General features: G+C 32.1%; 2 protein-coding genes across 10 annotated transcripts; both read right to left on the reverse strand.

The window, feature by feature from the left end:
* Positions 1 to 1,094: 1,094 nt before the first annotated feature.
* On the reverse strand, positions 1,095 to 16,460 carry LOC141659451 (zeaxanthin epoxidase, chloroplastic-like). Of its 9 annotated transcripts, none has more exons than XM_074466324.1 (10): positions 16,321 to 16,460; positions 14,735 to 14,785; positions 14,075 to 14,160; positions 13,108 to 13,230; positions 12,606 to 12,652; positions 12,436 to 12,497; positions 12,180 to 12,274; positions 11,882 to 11,996; positions 11,696 to 11,799; positions 1,095 to 1,414 (listed from the first exon to the last, which is right to left on the reverse strand). In XM_074466324.1, exons 6-10 carry the CDS (start codon positions 12,475 to 12,477, stop codon positions 1,189 to 1,191), a joined length of 582 nt encoding a protein of 193 aa, XP_074322425.1. In that variant the 5' UTR covers positions 12,478 to 12,497; positions 12,606 to 12,652; positions 13,108 to 13,230; positions 14,075 to 14,160; positions 14,735 to 14,785; positions 16,321 to 16,460; the 3' UTR covers positions 1,095 to 1,188. The 9 variants fall into 9 exon arrangements, 7 of the variants coding, with proteins under 7 accessions (XP_074322425.1, XP_074322419.1, XP_074322420.1 ...); XR_012549773.1 differs by lacking the exon at positions 1,095 to 1,414 and adding exons at positions 8,480 to 10,545; positions 10,650 to 11,321 and having other exon boundaries at positions 12,436 to 12,652; XR_012549772.1 differs by lacking the exon at positions 1,095 to 1,414 and adding exons at positions 8,480 to 8,898; positions 8,995 to 11,321 and having other exon boundaries at positions 12,436 to 12,652.
* A 113-nt stretch (positions 16,461 to 16,573) lies between these two features.
* On the reverse strand, positions 16,574 to 19,539 carry LOC141659452 (signal recognition particle 14 kDa protein). Its single transcript, XM_074466326.1, has 4 exons — positions 19,391 to 19,539; positions 18,161 to 18,254; positions 17,898 to 18,007; positions 16,574 to 16,968 (listed from the first exon to the last, which is right to left on the reverse strand). The coding sequence occupies exons 1-4, from the start codon at positions 19,391 to 19,393 to the stop codon at positions 16,804 to 16,806; spliced, it is 372 nt and encodes a 123-aa protein (XP_074322427.1). The 5' UTR covers positions 19,394 to 19,539; the 3' UTR covers positions 16,574 to 16,803.
* Between the last annotated feature and the right edge of the window lie 385 nt (positions 19,540 to 19,924).

Below are 19,924 nucleotides of genomic sequence, written 5' to 3' on the forward strand. Positions count from 1 at the left end.
GAAAGGAGTTTCTAATTTACATTAAATAGAACTAAGTATAGTGAATGGGAAAGCAAGTGATTAAATAAGATAGGCTTGACACAAGTTCCGTGCCTTGTATTTAATCGTGACATTGCAGAGTAGAAGGAATTAATTGTACGGTAACTACTCACTGAATAGGTTCTTGGTATTCTAAGCAGTGAATTCGTATTATCCGGATAGTCGCGATATGCTGAGAAGTATCCCTCACGATGTAGAATAAATATGATTAATTAATTAATCATATTTAATGAATTAGAGAATTTATTTAAATAATGATAAAATAATTTTAATATTATTTATTTCTACTACCGGCTTAATATTGAACCAACAGGGTCACACCATAAAAAAGAATGATTTAATGGTGGATGAATTAATTAATAATGGCTGATAATTATTTATTTATGAAATTAATAATTAATTGGCAAATTTAATAATTGATTAAATGAGATTTAATTGATTATAAATTAATTAAGAAAAGGTTCTTAATGTTATTAATTAAGAATTTAATTTTTGGAAATTAAATCAAGTGAGAGAATTATTTCTAAAGAGTTTAGAAAAAGGATTAATAATTAAAAGGTGTTTTAATTATTAGTGAGAATAATAAAGGGTTAATAATAATAATATTTTATGGGGAAATTTTCAGCTGAAAATTTTGCCTAAAAATATACTATTATAGACCCTATTTTTGCCTAAACCAAAAAGATTTACAAAACCCTAATTCTCTCCATCTCCTCCTCCTTCATTACATCGTTTTCGTGGTGGATACCGGTGGAGTACTTCACACTTGAGGAGCAGCTGCTAAGGATCTCCGTTCATCGTTTTTGGATCGCCATTAAAGACCTCCATCTTTCCATTAACGTAAAACTTCTTAAGGTAAACATACTGAACTACGAATTAAATATTATTTTTCGCATGGATCCTGCGGAGAGTTTCGGTTTTTTAAGATTTAAATTTACGTTTTCGCTGCATTTATGTGCTAAAAACCCTTCACTGGTAACCAAAAACTGGTTGACAAAAGGAAGGCTTGAAGCCTTTAATACCAGCTATTACATGCCCGACAAACTTAATGACAAACAAAAGAAATTAAAAGTTTAGCCATACCATATGTTAACTACCAGACCCAACCACAAAATAAGACAGTCATCAATATGTCCACCCATATTACTACTACACCACCATTCTTCTTGGACACAACAGAAACCATAAAACATGACATTTATCTCTTTCTCTTTGGGGTATTTTTCCTGGTTTGTTTTTGAAATGTAGAGGTTGAGCTTCCTTGGGTTCTATGAATCTGTCTCTCTTCATGTTGATGCATCGTCTCAGGTATTCTTTGCTGGTCTTGATCTGTTGATGGATTTGTAGAAGAATTGCCCCCTTGCACCGTCTGTTTCTGTGAATTAAATGAATAAAAGCAAGTTAGCACAAATTATTATCTTAAGAACATAAATTGTAGTATACACACTTGTACCTTAACTGAACAAGTTCTTGAATAATGACCAGGTTTATTGCATGTTTTGCACACACAAGTTGACTTGGCTATGTTGGACACAATTCCTTCCTCAGCAGCCTTTTTAATTACATCATTTTTCCGTACATTTTCAATGAATCTAAGTAAGTCTTGAAATTAAGTCTTTAAGAAAATATTTCATGAATCGAAGTTTACCTTGGCAACACAAGTCCTAGCATTGTGACCCCTTACTTTGCAATAATGACAATTCACAATTGTCCCAGCCTTGCTTAGTTTTGTGGCATCAGGAGGGATATCATTCTTTGTCACCCTTTTTTTCTTTGGCCTTCCTGCTGGGGTCTTAATATTTGAGGGTAAGAGCTTTGGTTCAGCACTTGTTTGCCAAAAATCAGGCCCCACAATGGGGTCCAGTGTACAATTGTATAGCTGTTGAACAAATAAAATACTTAGTTTTTGTGTAGTTGTTGAACAAATAAGAAGTACTAATTATTTGTGAAAAATACATACCTTCGTGTACTCTTCCTTGCTATTACAGTTGTTTATATGCATTTCCCAGGGTTCATTCTTAATAGATATACATGCACAAGCATGATAGCATGGGATCCCAGTGAGATCCCATTTTCTGCAAGTGCATGTTCTGTTATGTAGGTCAACCACCAGTTCATGACCCTCATCCGTGCAAGTTAAAGATATACTACCTAAACAAGTATAATGACATTTGTACCTCCTTCATCTTACTCATATGTAAATTGAACTCCCAATCAGTGGTAGACCTTGCAGCCTTCCAAAGGAGTTGTTTCAATGCCACTCCTTTGAATTCTTTATGCATATTTTGGTACAAATGCATAACACAAAATCTGTGTTCTGTATTTGGTACCACCCCCTCCAATGCATTTATAAGTCCCTGCATTATGCATAACAAATAATTACTATGTTGCATCAATCTACATACAATTCATATTTTAAAATTATGCAAAAATATTTACCTTCTGCCTATCAGAGATGAAGGTCCATTCTGCATCATTTTGAATCTTCAAGTCTTGGCTCAATAACTCCATGAACCACTTACAGGATTCTGTACATTCAGATTCCACTACTGCCCATGCAATTGGGTACATGCCATCATTGACATCTACCCCAACCGCTGCCAAGAGTTGCCCACCAAATGGTCCTTTAAGGTGGCAACCATCTATGCCAACTAAATTTTTTGCAGAGATGAACAAAAGCCTTCTCCAATGGCCCCAAACAAATATACATTCTCATAAACCTCCCACTTTGTTCACCCGACTCTGGATCTTCACACAATATCTTAATAGTGCTTTCAGGCAAAACCTTCTTCACTTTATATGCATAATCCCATACCCGACCAAACTATTCCTTGTGAGTGCCATTGATCTTTAGCAGTGCTCTAGTCTTAGCCCTATAAACAACATGCTTTGACACTTCCACTTTCAAGTCATTGAATATTTTTTTATGAAAAGCCTTAACAGGCCAGCCAGGGTTCATCCTGATCTCCTTCTCATAATGCTCTGCAAACCAAACTAAATTTATTTGTTTTTGTTTAAATGTAGGCATGCAAGTATGTTTTCTGACCAATGTTCTAATCTGAAAAGTAGGAGTCTTGTTAAATGGAGAAGCATAAACAATCCATTTACAAGATTTTTTGCACACATATTTTATCTTTCTTCCATAATTTTTGACAAGCTCAATTGGTCTTCTCTCCATGATTGCATGATTCCTTACAACTTTTCTAAAAATCTGAGAACTTTTGAACAACCTACCCAGCTCAAAGACAGGTCTCTCCATATCCACATCTTCGTTGAATTATGGAAAATTTGGCTCATCTTCATCTGTAGAATTAGGGGCCATCCTCTCATCATCACTCCCAGCATAGACACTCTCCTCATCTGTACCCACATTGTCATCCTTAACAGGTTCTTTAGGGGTGTCATGATCTTCAAACACCATTTTATCAATATTTTTTTCAAACACCAGATCATCATCACTCTCATCCTTGTTAGAGGCATCTGAGTGCCAAGACTCATCATCACTGTCACTCACATTCAATTCATACTCATCACTATCCTCAGGATCTGAAAAATCTTTATAAATACCGTCTAATTCCCTTAGCTGTTGTTCCTCAGCTATTTCTTGTTGTGTACATTGTCCAAACGGATTGTCCATATTAATCTCTTCTTGGCTAGGAATAACATTTAATGGCTCCAAATGTTGAGTTACAAATACCTCTACATACCTATTAGTCCTAGGTCTTTTGCTTGTTAGATATCAATGTACACATTAACATTAGATCAGCATCTGTCTCTAACTCAAACAACCCATTCTTCATTGTTGTCCCTGGTATCTTATAGTATATTACATCATACCCAACCTTTGATCCACTTTTAACAAGCATAGATTTAATCTCTAATAGACTAATTGCATCACTATCACAAAAATCAACATACACAACAGAGCCACCACTATATCTCTTAGGGTTATCTAGCAGTTCACCATCATAGTACAATTTAATTGAGAAAAGATCATCATCTGACATTATAAATCACCCAAAAATCAATCAATAAGTTAACATTACCATTGTATGCACAATCGAACACAACAAATAATTAGTACAAATCTCTTCTATATATAATAGCACAACAAGGGGATAATATTGTGAGATTAAAAAGTTTCATTGAAAAGACTAAACTACTCCTGTTTTTAAAATTTATATAAAAGTTGTGTTTTGTGGGAATCGAACTCGGGTTGCTTCATTCTTCTATACAACCTCGTACCGCCACACCATATTGTCACATGTATTTTTTATCATACACATAATATGTAAGTGTGCTAAAGAAATATTTTATTTAATTTTAAAGATAGCTACTCGAATTCCGCAAAAAAAATGATAGTTACTTAAATATTTGTACAATTAATTTTAAAAAACTGAATTCCAGATATAAAGTTAGGCATAATACATAAATGGATTATTATTTTATTTATTATTATTTTTTAGTTTGAAAATATATCTCATATATTTTTAACAATTTTTTATTATAAAAAGTAATTAAAATGTATATATAATTTTTAAAGAAAATATTAAAAATAGAATCGCCTATATATAAATAATCTAGATTGATATTAAATATTTAGATAAGTTCGAATTATAATGAGTCAATAATTTTTAGTATATTTTAAATTTCAAATCAGAATTTGGCCCATTGTTCAAAAAATACTCGAAATTTGACTACATAGCTAGCCGAAAAACATTGTCACATTCTACGTTTAGTAAATTTAAATTACAAGTTCGACGAGAATATCTTACCAATAATGTGAAATTTTTTGATATCTTATATTAATATAAATTAATGTGTTTGAGGTATTTATAGGATCAAGTCAATTGATTATTTGTATTAAAATTACTAACTTCACTGATAGCGCAATAGTGTTTTTGGACTTGTCCCGATTTTAAAAATATTTGAAAATTGATATGAGATCTCACGAGATTTGTTAAAACTACGATGATATATTAAATCGATTTATTTTTCCCGATTTTAAAAATATTTGAAATTTGATATGAGATCTCACGAGATTTGTTAAAACTACGATGATATATTAAATCGATTTATTTTTCATTTTTCACTTTAAAAAAACTAGCATTTTAAAAAGAATTCTTTTAGATAAACAATATTTATTGATCAAGATAATATTGTACAAATATTTTGAATTATTTCAATATTTTGAATTATTTTAATATTTTAAATTATTCAAATAAAAATTATATCTATACTATATTGTAGCATTTGATTCAATACATTTTATACTATTTAAAAAATACATATATTGTTCAATAATTTGAAGGAATTAACCAGTTCAACTAATATTTATAAAACTTTATCGAATTGAAAAATATTTAATTTTAGGAAAATAGTATACAATATTATCAAATTATTATATGAAGAAATATTAGAGTTGTAATGAAAGAAACTTAAAAATAGTTTAAATAACAATATAATTACAATTTTTCCTTCAAATTCTTGTAAAAAATCATGAATATCAATAATAAGTCTTACAATATATAATTTATTTTTATGTTACATGCATGGTTAGAGAAATCGAAAATCGGACTAGATGATTTATCGGAAATCGGGGATTTATCGGAATGTTAAATCGGAATTAAATCGGTCATATTTTAATATTATTTTTAAAATATATGTATTAAATATATATTACATTTGTAGTTGGGTTGGGTATTGGACATGGTTCATGGTGGACTTGACTTTGTATAGATATAGGCTTCTAGCTCATACCTTTCTTATACACGTGATGTACTGTGTTGTACTGCATTTTAAACAACCAAAGCATCAGTTATATTATTGTATTGTTAACCCCTCCTTCCATCTACCCACCCTCCTGCTCCGCCGCTTTTAATCTTTCTCATCTCTCTCCCTCTCTCTAATTCACGTTGTTTCTTATCCTACTTTTATCTCTTTCTTCTTTTATATTCTTATTTCTTTCTTCTTCTTCTTTCATAGAATACGAAGCTCAGGTTATTTCTTTAATCTTTTGCCGGAGAAAATGGATCTTATAATTTTGCCTATCGACACCTTCGATAGTACCCGATTTCAACCGGATTTTGACCGATATGAAGAAAAACGATTAGTGGACCAATTCTGGCTTGTTAGATCGGAAGCCGGTTGTTTTCCGATATGTCGGCCGATAAATCGCCGAAATCGACGGTTTTTATAACACTGGTTACATAATTGATACTCGGTCGCGTAAAAAACAGATATGGATTGTTTGTCAGTGATAATGTGAATACCATATATAAATTATTGTAATTTATTTATTACATAATTTTAATTTTTGAATAATTATAAATACATGTTATTTAAGTAATCAATTGCCTCACTAGATATTAATAATGATTATACATGTACATAAATCAGATATTTAGCATATAAATAATTGAAACCATCGTAATTTTCTAAGAAATGTAACATATGATAATTCACATGCTAACATAGACACATATAACTTAATCTTATTTTGTTAAGAGTACTGTAAAAAAACTAACATTTTTTCAAACATAAATACGTTAAATTTCAAAAACTAACATTTTTCATTAAAATCGACTTTTATATTAACAGTAGTGTAAATTTTATATTATTTTATATTATGATTGCAAGTAGTTCTGAATTCAGTTATTCATTTTTTATCTTTTTAAATTGAGTAAGTTAACTGTAAGTTAGTAGAGAACTCAGTAATAATATAGACCAGTTATATAGTTTATTTAAATAAAATTCAAAATTTTTGGTCAACTCTGTATTCAACATATATGTTAGTTTTTAACTTTTTCTTTGTAAACATACCAACGACATTCTACATATTAAGTTTATTTGTTTCATTTTAAACGTACACTGACTACTCTGTTTATATTTATTCATTAAATATAATTATACAACGCAAACAAGAATACCTATATTTTTCTTAATAAACTATATTGGAAACGTTGTGTAATTTAGTAATGTCTTGTATGAAAATGATACACAGATATATACGTTAGACATTATACAACATTTACAAATAAGAATATAACTAAAAACATTATAATTGCATGCATAAAAAAACTCTAGAATATGACTTGTGCCTCGCACGGATTATTATTCTAGTTTACACTTATTCAAGAAACATACAATAACCAAATCAGTATAAAGAAGTAATTAACACACAATAAACCATATGACATTAACATTTTTTCTTCAAGAAACCCTAAACACCCAAATTTATGATCTCTAATAACTAAATAAGTTAACATTATCATTGTATTCACAATCGAACACAACAAATAATTAGTACAAATATACACTTATTCAAGAAACATACTATAACCAAATCAGTACAAACAAGTACTTAACATACAATACACCCTAAACCCCCAAATTTATGATCGCTTATAACTGAATATGCATGCACAGAGGGATAATAGAAATTGCCGGTATATTTTGGACAGTGGTACGGTTTGAAGACATCTTCATCTTCCTTATGCCTCAATCTCCATGTCATTTTGCTCCGATTGAAGTCCCAGTTACGATTAGATTTAGGGTTCTTTATGAGTGGGTTGGGGGAATTGTGAGACTTCTTTTGGAGGGAAATAAGATGATCGACTTGACAATAATACAAGGATTATGTGTGTATCAATTATGATTTTACTAATTTAGCCCTCTGCTTATTTTAAAAAATGATAATATGTAACGTCCGTTAGTTGAAACAGACGGAATGCAATCGAGCGTTAAAAAATATAAATAAGGGTCATGCGGGTGCATATTATTAAACGTGAGCCATTTCTGTGCAAAAATAGGTCGTCTTCGTGCAATTAAGTCTATATAATAAAAATATAATATGAATATAAGTGTGTATTGATGTGCAAAATTAGGTTAAAATATAGCAGAAAATTGGCAGAAATCTAATGCGAATATTTTAGCTAATGGCTACAAGATCAACGGATATAGAAGAGGATATCTAAATTTTTTACTAACAGGTATCATGTTTGGAGTACTATATTTTTAGTTAATATGTATTGAGAAGTTTTGCCCGATCCGCAAGGTTATAATTGATAAAAATAATTTTTTAAAATAAATTTGTGGTGTCAAATACGGTAATAAAATAACCGAACATAAAATAATAAAAAAAATGCTAGAGTATTGTATTAAATTTATTATATAATTAGGCAGATAACGACAAACGTATTGGGGCTATAATGTTTATGTCCATTATCGATTAACTAAGATGAGTAATATCAGTCTTTAGTCAAAATAGGGTGTTGTATAAGACTATAAGAGCAACTGTCAGGCAGAGTCAAATTAAAACATATGCTAAAGTGTGAGTGTTGTGGTTTTATCTGGATAGAATCATTTGGACCTCCCCAATTTCAAGTTGTATTTATCCAAGTCAATTCCTGATGCACTACAGAGGGTTTAAAAAGACCAATTGTGTGAGGAGGCGAACCCATTTCATGTCCATTTATTGTATCATCCTACTTATTGGTTCATTAGAAACATAAAGTTGAGTGAAAAACTTTATAATTTAGCTAGATCATAAATAAACTTATTGGTTCAACTTGGTGATACATAAAGTTACTGATGTAACTTTATGATTTAGCTAGATTGGCTGCTTTGTCCTCTCAACCCTTAAGACTGACTTCTCATGTGGTTTATGAACATGATGTTGACTGGACGTCATACAAGAGTCTCCACAAAGACCCTGCACGATACAAAGAACAACAGCTTGTTGCAACCTATGTGGGGGCTATCATCTGCAACAACTATGTGGCTTATCATAAGCCACATCTTGCAGCCGAACAATTTCCAGTGTTGGAAGATTTTGATTTGCAGAATCTATGTTGGCAGCTGAAACAAAACAAAGGAGATTCTGAACAACATCTTTTGACATATTATAAGGATCATATTAAAGAGTGGAATGAAAGACTTCTGCTCAAGGACCACCTCCAGAAAAACCATTCATCACCATCAACCGTCCATATGCAGCGAAACCACCCCACCCTCAGCCATATTCTCAGTCCAACTCTCAAGTCAACACCTATCCTCACCCCAACGCTTAAACCAAACCCCACTCACCCCAAGATTTAATCCAAACCCCACACTCACCCCAAAGTTTAATCCGAACCCCACCCTCACCCTATCCCATATCCTCACTCCAACGGTCACCCCCAACTCCTTGAGCGTGGTGAGGGAAGAAAAATAAAAAAATGAATGACATAAGGATCTTGCAATGTCTGAAACCTGGTAAACACATTGATGAGCGTGTGATAGATTATTATGTGAGCTAAATTATGAGTTTATGTTCAAAATAGTTTATTTTTTTGCTTCACTAAGATATTTTGAGATTGTTCTAATATCTTTACTAATTTTTAGTTTCGTTTTGGACAGCTATTTGAACCGCACAAGGCCTTCAAACTCTTTTCTTCTGCTTAACAGCCATGTCTACTCAAAATTGGCAAATCACATGAAAGAGGCCTCTGCGCATAATAATGTAAATAAGGATGAAAATATTAAAATGGGGTGGTGGAAGGGAGGATTCGACAAATACTCATATGTTCTCTTTCCAACCTGCTTTGAGTAAGATTCTAAAGCCCAAATTTTAAAATCAAGTGCAATACATTCTGTTTTATAGTTGGTTATTTTGTTTTTTTATTACACAGGTATCACTATAGCTTAGTGATTGTCTGTTCATGAAGGAACATATTTCAATACTTGATCTGGATTCAATGGGATTGCACCCAAGTGATAAGATTTTTCCTATAATTGTTTGGTAAGAACAAGGAGATCCTTCATAACTAACATATGCTTTATAATGTGATATAAAACAAGCCTAATTTGCAAGATTTAATCAATGTAGGACTTTAAAACAGAAATGAGAAAGGGAGAGAGCAGCTTCCGATTTTCCATCCATTGTCACAAAAACTATTGATTTTCCATCCATTGTTATTTTACATCAACAGTTTTTGTGACAATGGATGGAAAATCGGAAGCTGCTCTCTCCCTTTCCCACTTCTGTTTCAAAGTCCTACATTGATTAAATCTTGCAAATTAGGTTTTTTTTATATCACATTATAAAGCATGTGTTAGTTATTAGGGATCTCCTTGTTCTTACCAAACAATTATAGGAAAAATCTTATCACTTGGGTGCAATCCCATTGAATGCAGACGAAGTATTGAAATATGCTCCTTCATGAAACAGACAATCACTAAGCTATAATGATACCTGTGTAATAAAAAAACAAAATAACCAACTATAAAACAGAATGTATTGCCCTTGATTTTAAAATTTGGGCTTTAGAATCTTACTCAAAGCAGGTTGGAAAGAGAATATACGAGTACTTGTCGAATCCTCCCTTCCACCACCTCATTTTAATATTTTCATCCTTATTTACATTATTATGCGCAGAGGCCTCTTTCATGTGATTTGCCAATTTTGATTAGACATAGCTTTTAAGCAGAAGAAAAGAGTTTGAAGGCCTTGTGCGGTTCAAATAGCTGTCCAAAACGAAACTAAAAATTAGTAAAGATATTAGAACAATCTCAAAATATCTTAGTCAAGCAAAAAAATAAATTATTTTGAACATAAACTCATGATTTACCTCACATAATAATCTATCACACGCTCATCAATGTGTTTACCAGGTTCCAGACATTGCAAGATCCTTACGTCATTCATTTTTTTATTTTTCTTCCCCTCACCACGCTCAAGGAGTTGGGGTGACCGTTGGAACGCTCAAGGAGTTGGGGTGACCGTTGGAGTGAGGATATGGGATAGGGTGAGGGTGAGGTTTGGATTAAACTTTGGGGTGAGTGTGGGGTTTGGATTAAATCTTGGGGTGAGTGTGGGGTTTGGTTTAAGCGTTGGGGTGAGGATAAGTGTTGACTTGAGAGTTGGACTGAGAATATGGCTGAGGGTGGGGTGAGGGATGGTTTCGCTGCATATGGACGGTTGATGGTGATGAATGGTTTTTCTGGAGGTGGTCCTTGAGCAGAAGTCTTTCATTCCACTCTTTAATATGATCCTTATAATCTGTCAAAAGATGTTCAGAATCTCCTTTGTTTTGTTTCAGTTCAATTCCTTTAGCCTGCCAACATAGATTCTGCAAATCAAAATCTTCCAACACTGGAAATTGTTCGGCTGCAAGATGTGGCTTATGATAAACCACATAGTTGTTGCAGATGATAGCCCCCACATAGGTTGCAACAAGCTGTTGTTCTTTGTATCGTGCAGGGTCTTTGTGGAGACTCTTGTATGGCGTCCAGTCAACATCCTGTTCATAAACCACATGAGAAGTCAGTCTTAAGGGTTGAGAGGACAAAGCAGCCAATCTAGCTAAATCATAAAGTTACATCAGTAACTTTATGTATCATCAATTGTGAGGATGCTTCTTATTGTATCACCAAGTTGAATAGACTTAGAGGATGCTAATAAGAGGAGATAATTTGTAATACAAAAGACCATAAACGCGCTAACATAAAAAATATCAGAATAGATACCAGAATATATATATATATATATATTGTTAGAATCTATGTTCAACTCAAACATATTTAAAAAAAACAGTTAAATCCTACTCTCTAAACTAAAAGTAAACCATTGCCTACAATTACAAACTATAAACGAAGTGGTGTTAATGTAGCTCACCCGTAGCCTGCTATCATCCATATCATAAACAGCTGGCAACACCACTGCATCAACTTACGTGTTATGTCAATTGCATAATTTGTAATCTGCACTCCAAATATATTCTGAAATGAAAAAAGTTAAGACGTAAATATTTGTAATGTATGACAGGAGAAATTAAATTAATGAAGGTAACATAAAACTTACAGATAGTTTTGATAAACCAAAATCAAGAGAAAGTTTGTATGTATACAGAGTCTCAGATGCCAGTCTGCTAACTTTATGAACTGTCTTCACTCGAAACATTCGTTTACTCTGGTATCTTTACATGATAGATCAGCAAATTAAGAAGCAGGACTAACATTTTGTAAATTAAATTGGCAGGAGTATGTCTATAAATTGGCTAAATGACCATCTTCATCTATAAATCTAGCAACGTCTAGATATTAGTGTTTAAGGTATCAATTAAAATTAAAAGTAACATTATTTATTCTGCTGTAACTACCTATTAAGTGACTCAGAAATCTGTTTTAGCTGGCTCTCTTCATCAGAATTCCTCATATCAACTTTCTTAAGTTCAAGAATTAGTTGATAAGAATCCTGCAAAATAGTTGCCAAACAAATAACCATAAAACTATCTATAAACAAAAATTTGAACAAAAGGAAAATCACCCATGATTCTCTTTTCCTTCTCTGTGAATATATTGGTGGATAATAAGATTGGACAGCACACTCGACAATATCACAAAGTGGTTCCTCACCTCAATTGCCATACAACCACCTTGGCCAAGATTTGGCTGCATCGGATAAGCAGCAGCATCACCTAACAAAGTCACACGACGCCCATTTTCCCAAGAATTAATCATGTCCCTATCATATATATCTCTCCGTAAAACCATACTCTCTGGTGTTTCTGATTTAATGTGCTTACATCACAACACCAACTTCCAAACAGTTCAAGAAGCCGCTTCTTTTTACCTGTAAACATGAGGTAAGGAACATATCAGTTAAAAAAAACATAACTAAGCTACCTTTGGCCGGCTAGAAAGGCCTGAAACGAAGATGAAATGAATTTTCAGGCTTATTTTTTCTTTAACATGATGAAAAAAAAATTATCATCTTTAATTCAAGTCCAAAATCTTGAACTTTTTGATAAAAAAATGTTCATTTCTTTCTTACACCAATATGCTTCTCATACTTGTCCACACTCTTCCTCACTTTTTTTACACCGTCTATTCTTCTTGTTATACCACCAAGTTTTATAAAGTTATTTCATAATAAATTATTCAAATTGCTCAATGCAAATTCATAAATTGAGTGCATTTCAAATATTTGATCAAAACACTGATAAAGTTATCAATCAAACGCAAATCATGAAAATAAAGAGCACAACCTAACGGAAATACCGAAGTGACGCTAATTAGAGTACTTACATTGGCATAAGGGGAATTACAGGCTCTTTTGGCCTTAGGAACCGTTTTGCCCACGTTCGCTCTTCTTAGCGGCTCATTCCAATGATCAATAATTAGTCTTTCAAAATCAAGCTTGTACTCATCCTGTCAATATAACACGAAATTAAGAAAATAGTATAAAATCAAATCCATTAAAGTTTATAACTGAAGAGAATGCATAACACTTTGAGGGAATGGCTTTGCTAGGATTTATTAGTTTTTACCATCATCTTTGAGAACTCTCCGGCTAACAACAGTCTCCAGTTAACAACAATATCTCCAGGGAGATCAGTTTTGATATAGAGAAGTTTCTTAGTTGTCACTGGACATATAAAACCGAAAACTTAAACCAAATTGTTTAAAAATGTTTTTTTAGTAACTGAATGTTTCTTTACAGACTATAGAATCAATGCTATAATGCTGGCCCCATTTCCCAGAATTTAAATTTTTCATAATTATTTTAGTTGAATTCTACAATTGCACACAATTTCGATAAGTGAAGAACTTAAGATGACGTTAAACATTAAATATCAAAACATGTCAATCATACCTAACTGGTCAATATTTTGTAAAACTGGTTGGGATACTCTTACTTAACTTTTAGATCTTAAAATAAGAATTACACATTGATAGCAAGGCAGCGCTATCAAAAGCTGCATAAGACATTATACATTGAATTCACTATCAAACAGTATCACAAAAATTGTTAAGGGGGCTCATCTGATTAGTTTCTTTCGGGTCATTTAAATTCTTTACACATCATAAAATCAACAATAGAATGCGGACCCAATTCCCCAGAATTTAAATTAAACACATTATGCCTCTTTATCATATTTTTATATAATCTATGAGCCCAAAGTAGACGAACTTAAATAAATTTATCAAAAATTAATCTGCAATGCTAACTGTAAGTCGAAAGGGAACATACATGTGAAGAAAAGAAACTAACCAATTTGAAGTATTTTTCGTAAATAATCCTAAATCGCGACACGCCGACACGTGTGCCGGTAGCAATGCCACATTATTAGTCGAATCCTAAATTGCACACAATCGAAATAAATAAGTGAAGAAGTTAAGATATGCCACTAAACATTAAAATTTAAAAAATATAAAACCATACTTGAATGATCAATGTTTTGTAAAACTCATATCAGATACACTCTTATTTACTTTTAAGATCGTAAATAGAGCAGTGCTATCAAAATGTGTGTAGATTAACTATATTAATTTGGAAAAATGAACAATATTGATTAGCAATACATATTTGAGTTAATGTAAAGATAGAAATTAGTGAATCCATTTGCACAGTTTCAAAACATACCTAAAGCATAGCAAAACCAATATCAAACAGTAACAAAAAGTATCATATACACAAAACTAACAAAATCAAACACTTTAAACTATAACAATCAGCAAATTTGTTTTATGCATTTACTCAAACACGCGGTGAAATTTATATTAACTATAGAGCAGTTTTACAAATATCTTATGTATAAAGAAAGTTATCTCAAAATCAATAGGAATTACAACATTAACAAAAATTTAAAACAAGAAAATAGAACTGACATCTTATATGCATCAATTTGAAGACATAAATGCAGTTATTAACCTTCGATTTTGCTGAGAACTTTCACATCTTCTGCAAGATACAAGTTTTCGGCTGCATATATGAAAAATTCACCATTTTAAAACTTCTTAGTTCAAAATATTTAAAATCAAATACAACAAAACTAAGTTATACCAGATTAACAACAATAAATTAAAAGAACAGAGAATAAACAAATCAAGGAGCAACAAAATTATAAATTATCTCAAAATTTACTCAATTTATAAACTCCTCGTAGAACTTTAATCAAACACTTGATTTACAAACTAATGACACATAGCACTGATACTTAAAAACACCTAAAACTCTCACAGCTACAATCAAATAGTTGGCGTGTAATCGATACTGCAAAAACGCTAACTTTTAAATAAAATTGACAAACATCAAGAACAAAATCATTTCAAAATATAAATACAACTCCAATGACATAATTGTATAATAACAAACCAAAATTAAAATAAAAATTTAGTATAAAAACGAAGGATAAATACCTTTTGGTGTCATAATGAAATCTTAAATCCATTGACCATACTTGATATCACAAATAATAAATCTAATCTCATCTCAATTAATCAAAACAAAAAGAAAAAGGCTTCTGAAAATTTTAAGCTTGGCATAATCTGATTATAACAATGTCTACCGTCAAATAACTTGCACATCGAAATTAACTACCATCAAATACAAAGAAAATTGTCACAGTCTTTTAATCAAACAGTTAATATACAAAGTACACATACAACTTCAACTAAACAATTAGTGTACAAAATTCTCAGATCTATAACCATACCAAAAATCTTAAACAAAATTAATCATATTTTCGAAATACAAATTGTACTTATATTATTGTAACACAATAAAATTTAAATTTGAGAGTTCATACACCAATACCAAATTTGAGAATGACTATTTGACTTTTGATGGCATACCTTCAAGTTGATTGACATTTTAGATCACAAAATCATTTGAATCTGCTTATATTTAGTACTCACATATCTTTTCTTTATTTTATTGGTATAGAGACTAGAGATATTGGCAAAGTTAGTAACACACACACAAAATAAGGTAATCCAAAACTCTCTTAGAAGACTTGAATCAATAAAAAAAGTTTACAATAAGATGCGTGTCAAGATGCACTTGCTATCAAGAAACTTGCAGTTTACAAAGAAAATGTCCAAAAACTTTCATATATCTTCGATCAAACACTTAGACCGCAAGAATATAGAACACTGAGATTCAATAAGTGTTACTCTATCAAGATCATTATCACCTTTCATAAAAGCATCAAAAGTTTAAACATAGAAGAAATTTTTAAAAATTTCTCATACACATTTAATCAAACACCTGGACTACAACAATACTTCCCGACCCAAACCGTATTTATTGTATCAAAGACCCAGAGAAACAATGTTAACAGTATTGATTTCATAACTGAAGAGAATAATTTATTTTCTTAGCCTCATTCTTCACCAAACACCTAATTCAAATACGGGAACAAAACACCCACACACACAAAAGACAAACAACAGGCAAGGGAAAAACCACCGCCACACACAAAAACACAAAAAAAAATGAAGTGAAAGAACACATACCTTCCTCCTCTGAAAAGGGACCCACACCTAGTGAAAAGAACACATACCTTCCTCCACACAATAGAAATTGGAGACCCACACCTAGTAAAAAATAGAGAAAAGTCATGGCAGACACCCCTGGCTGACACGCACACACGAACACCCAAACACAAGAGCTTATTCAAATAAAACTTGTGCTACATATTTTACAAATTATAGACCCTTAAGCTACAGACTGTAGTGCAATTTCACAAACACAAGAGCTTATTCAGAATGTAGACAAGAGTTTGCAATATTGTCATTAGATACTTGACATCGTTTTTTGACGGACGGTGTATGATGGAATGCTAAATGGAACATAGCTTGTAATATGCATATCAATAAGTATTATAACTATCAAATCAGATGCAATGCATCATAGAAAGACAATATCGTTTCAACACCCAAGACTCCACCCCCAAATCTCGAGGATGTTCAAAAGAACGAAACTAAGAAATAAAAAACTCAAGCCTTCTTAGCATTGCTCTTTTTTGAGACACCGCCTTGTTTTTTGTCCACTTCCGTAGATTTTCTCTTGTCTTTCCTCTCCCTTTTCTTCAATGCAGTCATGCGTGCCTTTAAAATAGTTGCATACGAAGCTTGAAAGCGTTGATGATCCTTTGCCCCAACCTATTCATCCAAGAAAATCGGTGCTTAAAGAGTGAAGCAATGAAAAATATATGGTATATACAAAGCTATGTAAACTATATAGTATAACAGGAGATGAAAATGAAGATGACACTGATGGGTTGTATAAGAAAATCAAAATTATAGCAAAAACTAAAGGAAACACAAATCCACTACATACACTCTAGGTTAGTGCAATCAAAGTCCAGAATCAGGATAAATAGTTTCTCAATGTGTGAAAAAAATCACCAAATATTTGACATGCTTTAAAGAAGTGGAGGGAGTATCGATTTTTGTATCAACAGAAAATGTTAACATGCTTTAAAGGATGTTAACACACATCCTTGATCATAATCTAGCTCACAGCTCTTTTTCCATTTTATAAAACCAATAAAACAGCTTCTGTTTTCTTAATCTTAATTCTCAAGTGCACATTCTGAATATAGAATCTATGCTCAATTCTCAATGTATCCATCAAGTTCCCATATGCACAGCCTACGTGTTAGAGTAAAAAGAAATAGGGCCAATCATTCTTCCTTATCAAAACATACAGCCCCGCATACAATTTGGAGTTAATTCGAACAAACAAACGAAAGCTAAGTTTAATTATTACTTCAAACATACTGAAGTACTGAACGAGCTAATACCAATTACCACATGTGCCAATACAAACATTCTATCATGTTTAATGGATTGAAAAGACTGTATCAGGCATTTGCTTACTTTTATCTTCTAGTGGATTCCACAGCCAGAAAAGTACCAGAAACAATTTTACATAGACCGGGCTGGGGATAAACATTTAACATACTAGATATAAACATACATGTTTACTTGCTACTAAAATATAATTAAGCAAATATATAGGTAAATCAGAAATTAAGAGAACACTTAATCAACAAACAGATTTAAGAATCCGGGAGGTATGGTATTACCAAAGTGGAGATGTTCTTCTTTCCATCAGATGCCCGAACAAGACACTTATATTCAATTGCTTCTCCTTTGGATGCCAATTTATTAAGTTGAGCCTTGGATTTATCAGATGCTGTGAACAAGACAAAAGCACATAATATTTCAGATCGAGTACAAAATCGCTCCATCAACATGCAAGTTAAAATAAAAAGGAAGGGTGGTGGAGGGACATGAAGATCTATAAAATTAATAGGGGAGCAACGAGAATAGAAAAGGAAACACTTACATCGTTTTAAAGTGACCCAAACAGATCCCTGCTCTGTATTGCGCTCAAACATGCTTGTAAGTTCATTGAGAAATGGATCAAGTTGAAGACGGCCCTTGCAAAACAAACAAAAGATAACATACATAAAACTTGAAATTAATGTGGAAGGGCATCATGCCATAGTACAGAGAAACAGGCATACACAGAACATCTCACATAGAAATTTAACCCATAATTGTACTTCAGGTTTCCAAGTATAACTCAACTTCTTGTTCAAGTCAGATTATTATGTTTTGTATCATAAAGCATGTAAACTTAAAATCAAAACACCGAAAGAAGAAAATTAATGACACGAAAATAATGCAGCACCCTGCTCTCTAGTAACATCGAGTACGAAGAAAGGCATGGCATGGTGAGTGTAGATACACGCACAAGCCATCAGGTATGGAAACCTACTATGCATAAGTCATAAATAGTGCCATATATTTATCTGATCAAATTTGTGCGTTAACAGACATCTACAATTAGCTCAAGGTAGAACTAAAAATGATTTATAACTCATATATATACACTTAGCTGAATATGTGTTAACGTTAACTGTTAACATACATCTACACTTAGCTCAAGGATATAACAATATATATATGATGAACAATTTATGCCGATATGATACTCATAACAGTAACAGAAGCATCAGAGTTTATAGTTGTACTATACTTGCAACTGTCTCGAATTATCAAAGTATGCAACTACTGTTTATTAATTTAACTCATGCGGTCCCGAAATTGCCAAAAGAAAATGCACATTATCAAATTTAAAAGGAAAGATGGGCCATGTTAATATTACGGGCATTATTAAAGGCATAGCATCACTATATAAGCTAGCTTACGGGTATTAAAAAGAGGCCAATAACATCCAACAATGGCGAGTAGAACAATCGAAAACCTGGCCTAAAACACTAGCAGCTTCCTAAAGAGGGACAATTACAGATTTGCAGCCAAAAGCCACAGCATATAAATAAATCCATCTTTTTTAATCCACAACAATAATAATAAAAAGGAAGGATGCAACTCAATTATAAATAATTGCAAGTTTAGCACAAAATCTTCGTAACGGATCGTTACTACATGAGTTGATTACATAAGGCTGATTTCCAAAAAAAAACATTAAAAGTGAGAATAATTAGTTAAATTGGGGGGTTTGATGGATGAGAATATATATATAGAGAGAGAGAGGGGGGAGAGAGAGTACCATGGATGGCGATCAGCTGGAAACCTAATTTAGAGCAGGAGAGCAAGAGGGGGCAGTATATAGTGTTGATTTTATTGTCAGTTTTAACCTCGTGTATGTATTTTTCAATTTCTGTCCAGGCGACCAAGAATAATGGCACAAAAAGTCCATCTAAGAAATAAGGCCCGAATGAGTTCCGCGCCGGGTCTTGATCGGGTTTTATTCGGGCTTTTTTTATATATTGAAAAAACATTTTAATATTGTATAACCCAAATTTTGAGTACTTTAAATATTGGAGAAAATAATATCTTGATATATTAGATAGAGTAGTTGATACTGAAATAAATAATTATTTTTTAATATAATATATAAATAATCATATATATCTTAATTTCTTCTAATATTATAATATAATATTTTAAAAATTATAAAAAATATTGTATACTTTCAAATATTATATATAAAAAAATCAGTTGTTTAATCGGACTTTTCAAAAAGTCCGGACTTTTTATTCGGGCCGAACCGGACTTTTATCCGAACTTTTTTAGATTCGGG

Source organism: Apium graveolens, chromosome 5, assembly GCF_009905375.1.
Source record: "Apium graveolens cultivar Ventura chromosome 5, ASM990537v1, whole genome shotgun sequence".
NCBI lineage: Eukaryota > Viridiplantae > Streptophyta > Magnoliopsida > Apiales > Apiaceae > Apium > Apium graveolens.

What these genes read in the sequence shown, in the direction of transcription:
- LOC141659451 (XM_074466320.1), bottom strand. Translation starts at nt 12,573, where the DNA reads ATGGTTTTACGGAGAGATATATATGATAGGGACATGATTAATTCTTGG. An exon ending in GTGGTTGTATGGCAATTGAG is followed by an intron (nt 12,275 to 12,435) that starts GTGAGGAACCAC and finishes ACTATTTTGCAG; the next exon opens with GATTCTTATCAACTAATTCT. An exon ending in TTGGTTTATCAAAACTATCT is followed by an intron (nt 11,800 to 11,881) that starts GTAAGTTTTATG and finishes TTTTCATTTCAG; the next exon opens with AATATATTTGGAGTGCAGAT.
- LOC141659452 (XM_074466326.1), bottom strand. An exon ending in TTGGGTCACTTTAAAACGAT is followed by an intron (nt 18,008 to 18,160) that starts GTAAGTGTTTCC and finishes TCTTGTTCACAG; the next exon opens with CATCTGATAAATCCAAGGCT. An exon ending in AGAAGAACATCTCCACTTTG is followed by an intron (nt 16,969 to 17,897) that starts GTAATACCATAC and finishes TTGGATGAATAG; the next exon opens with GTTGGGGCAAAGGATCATCA.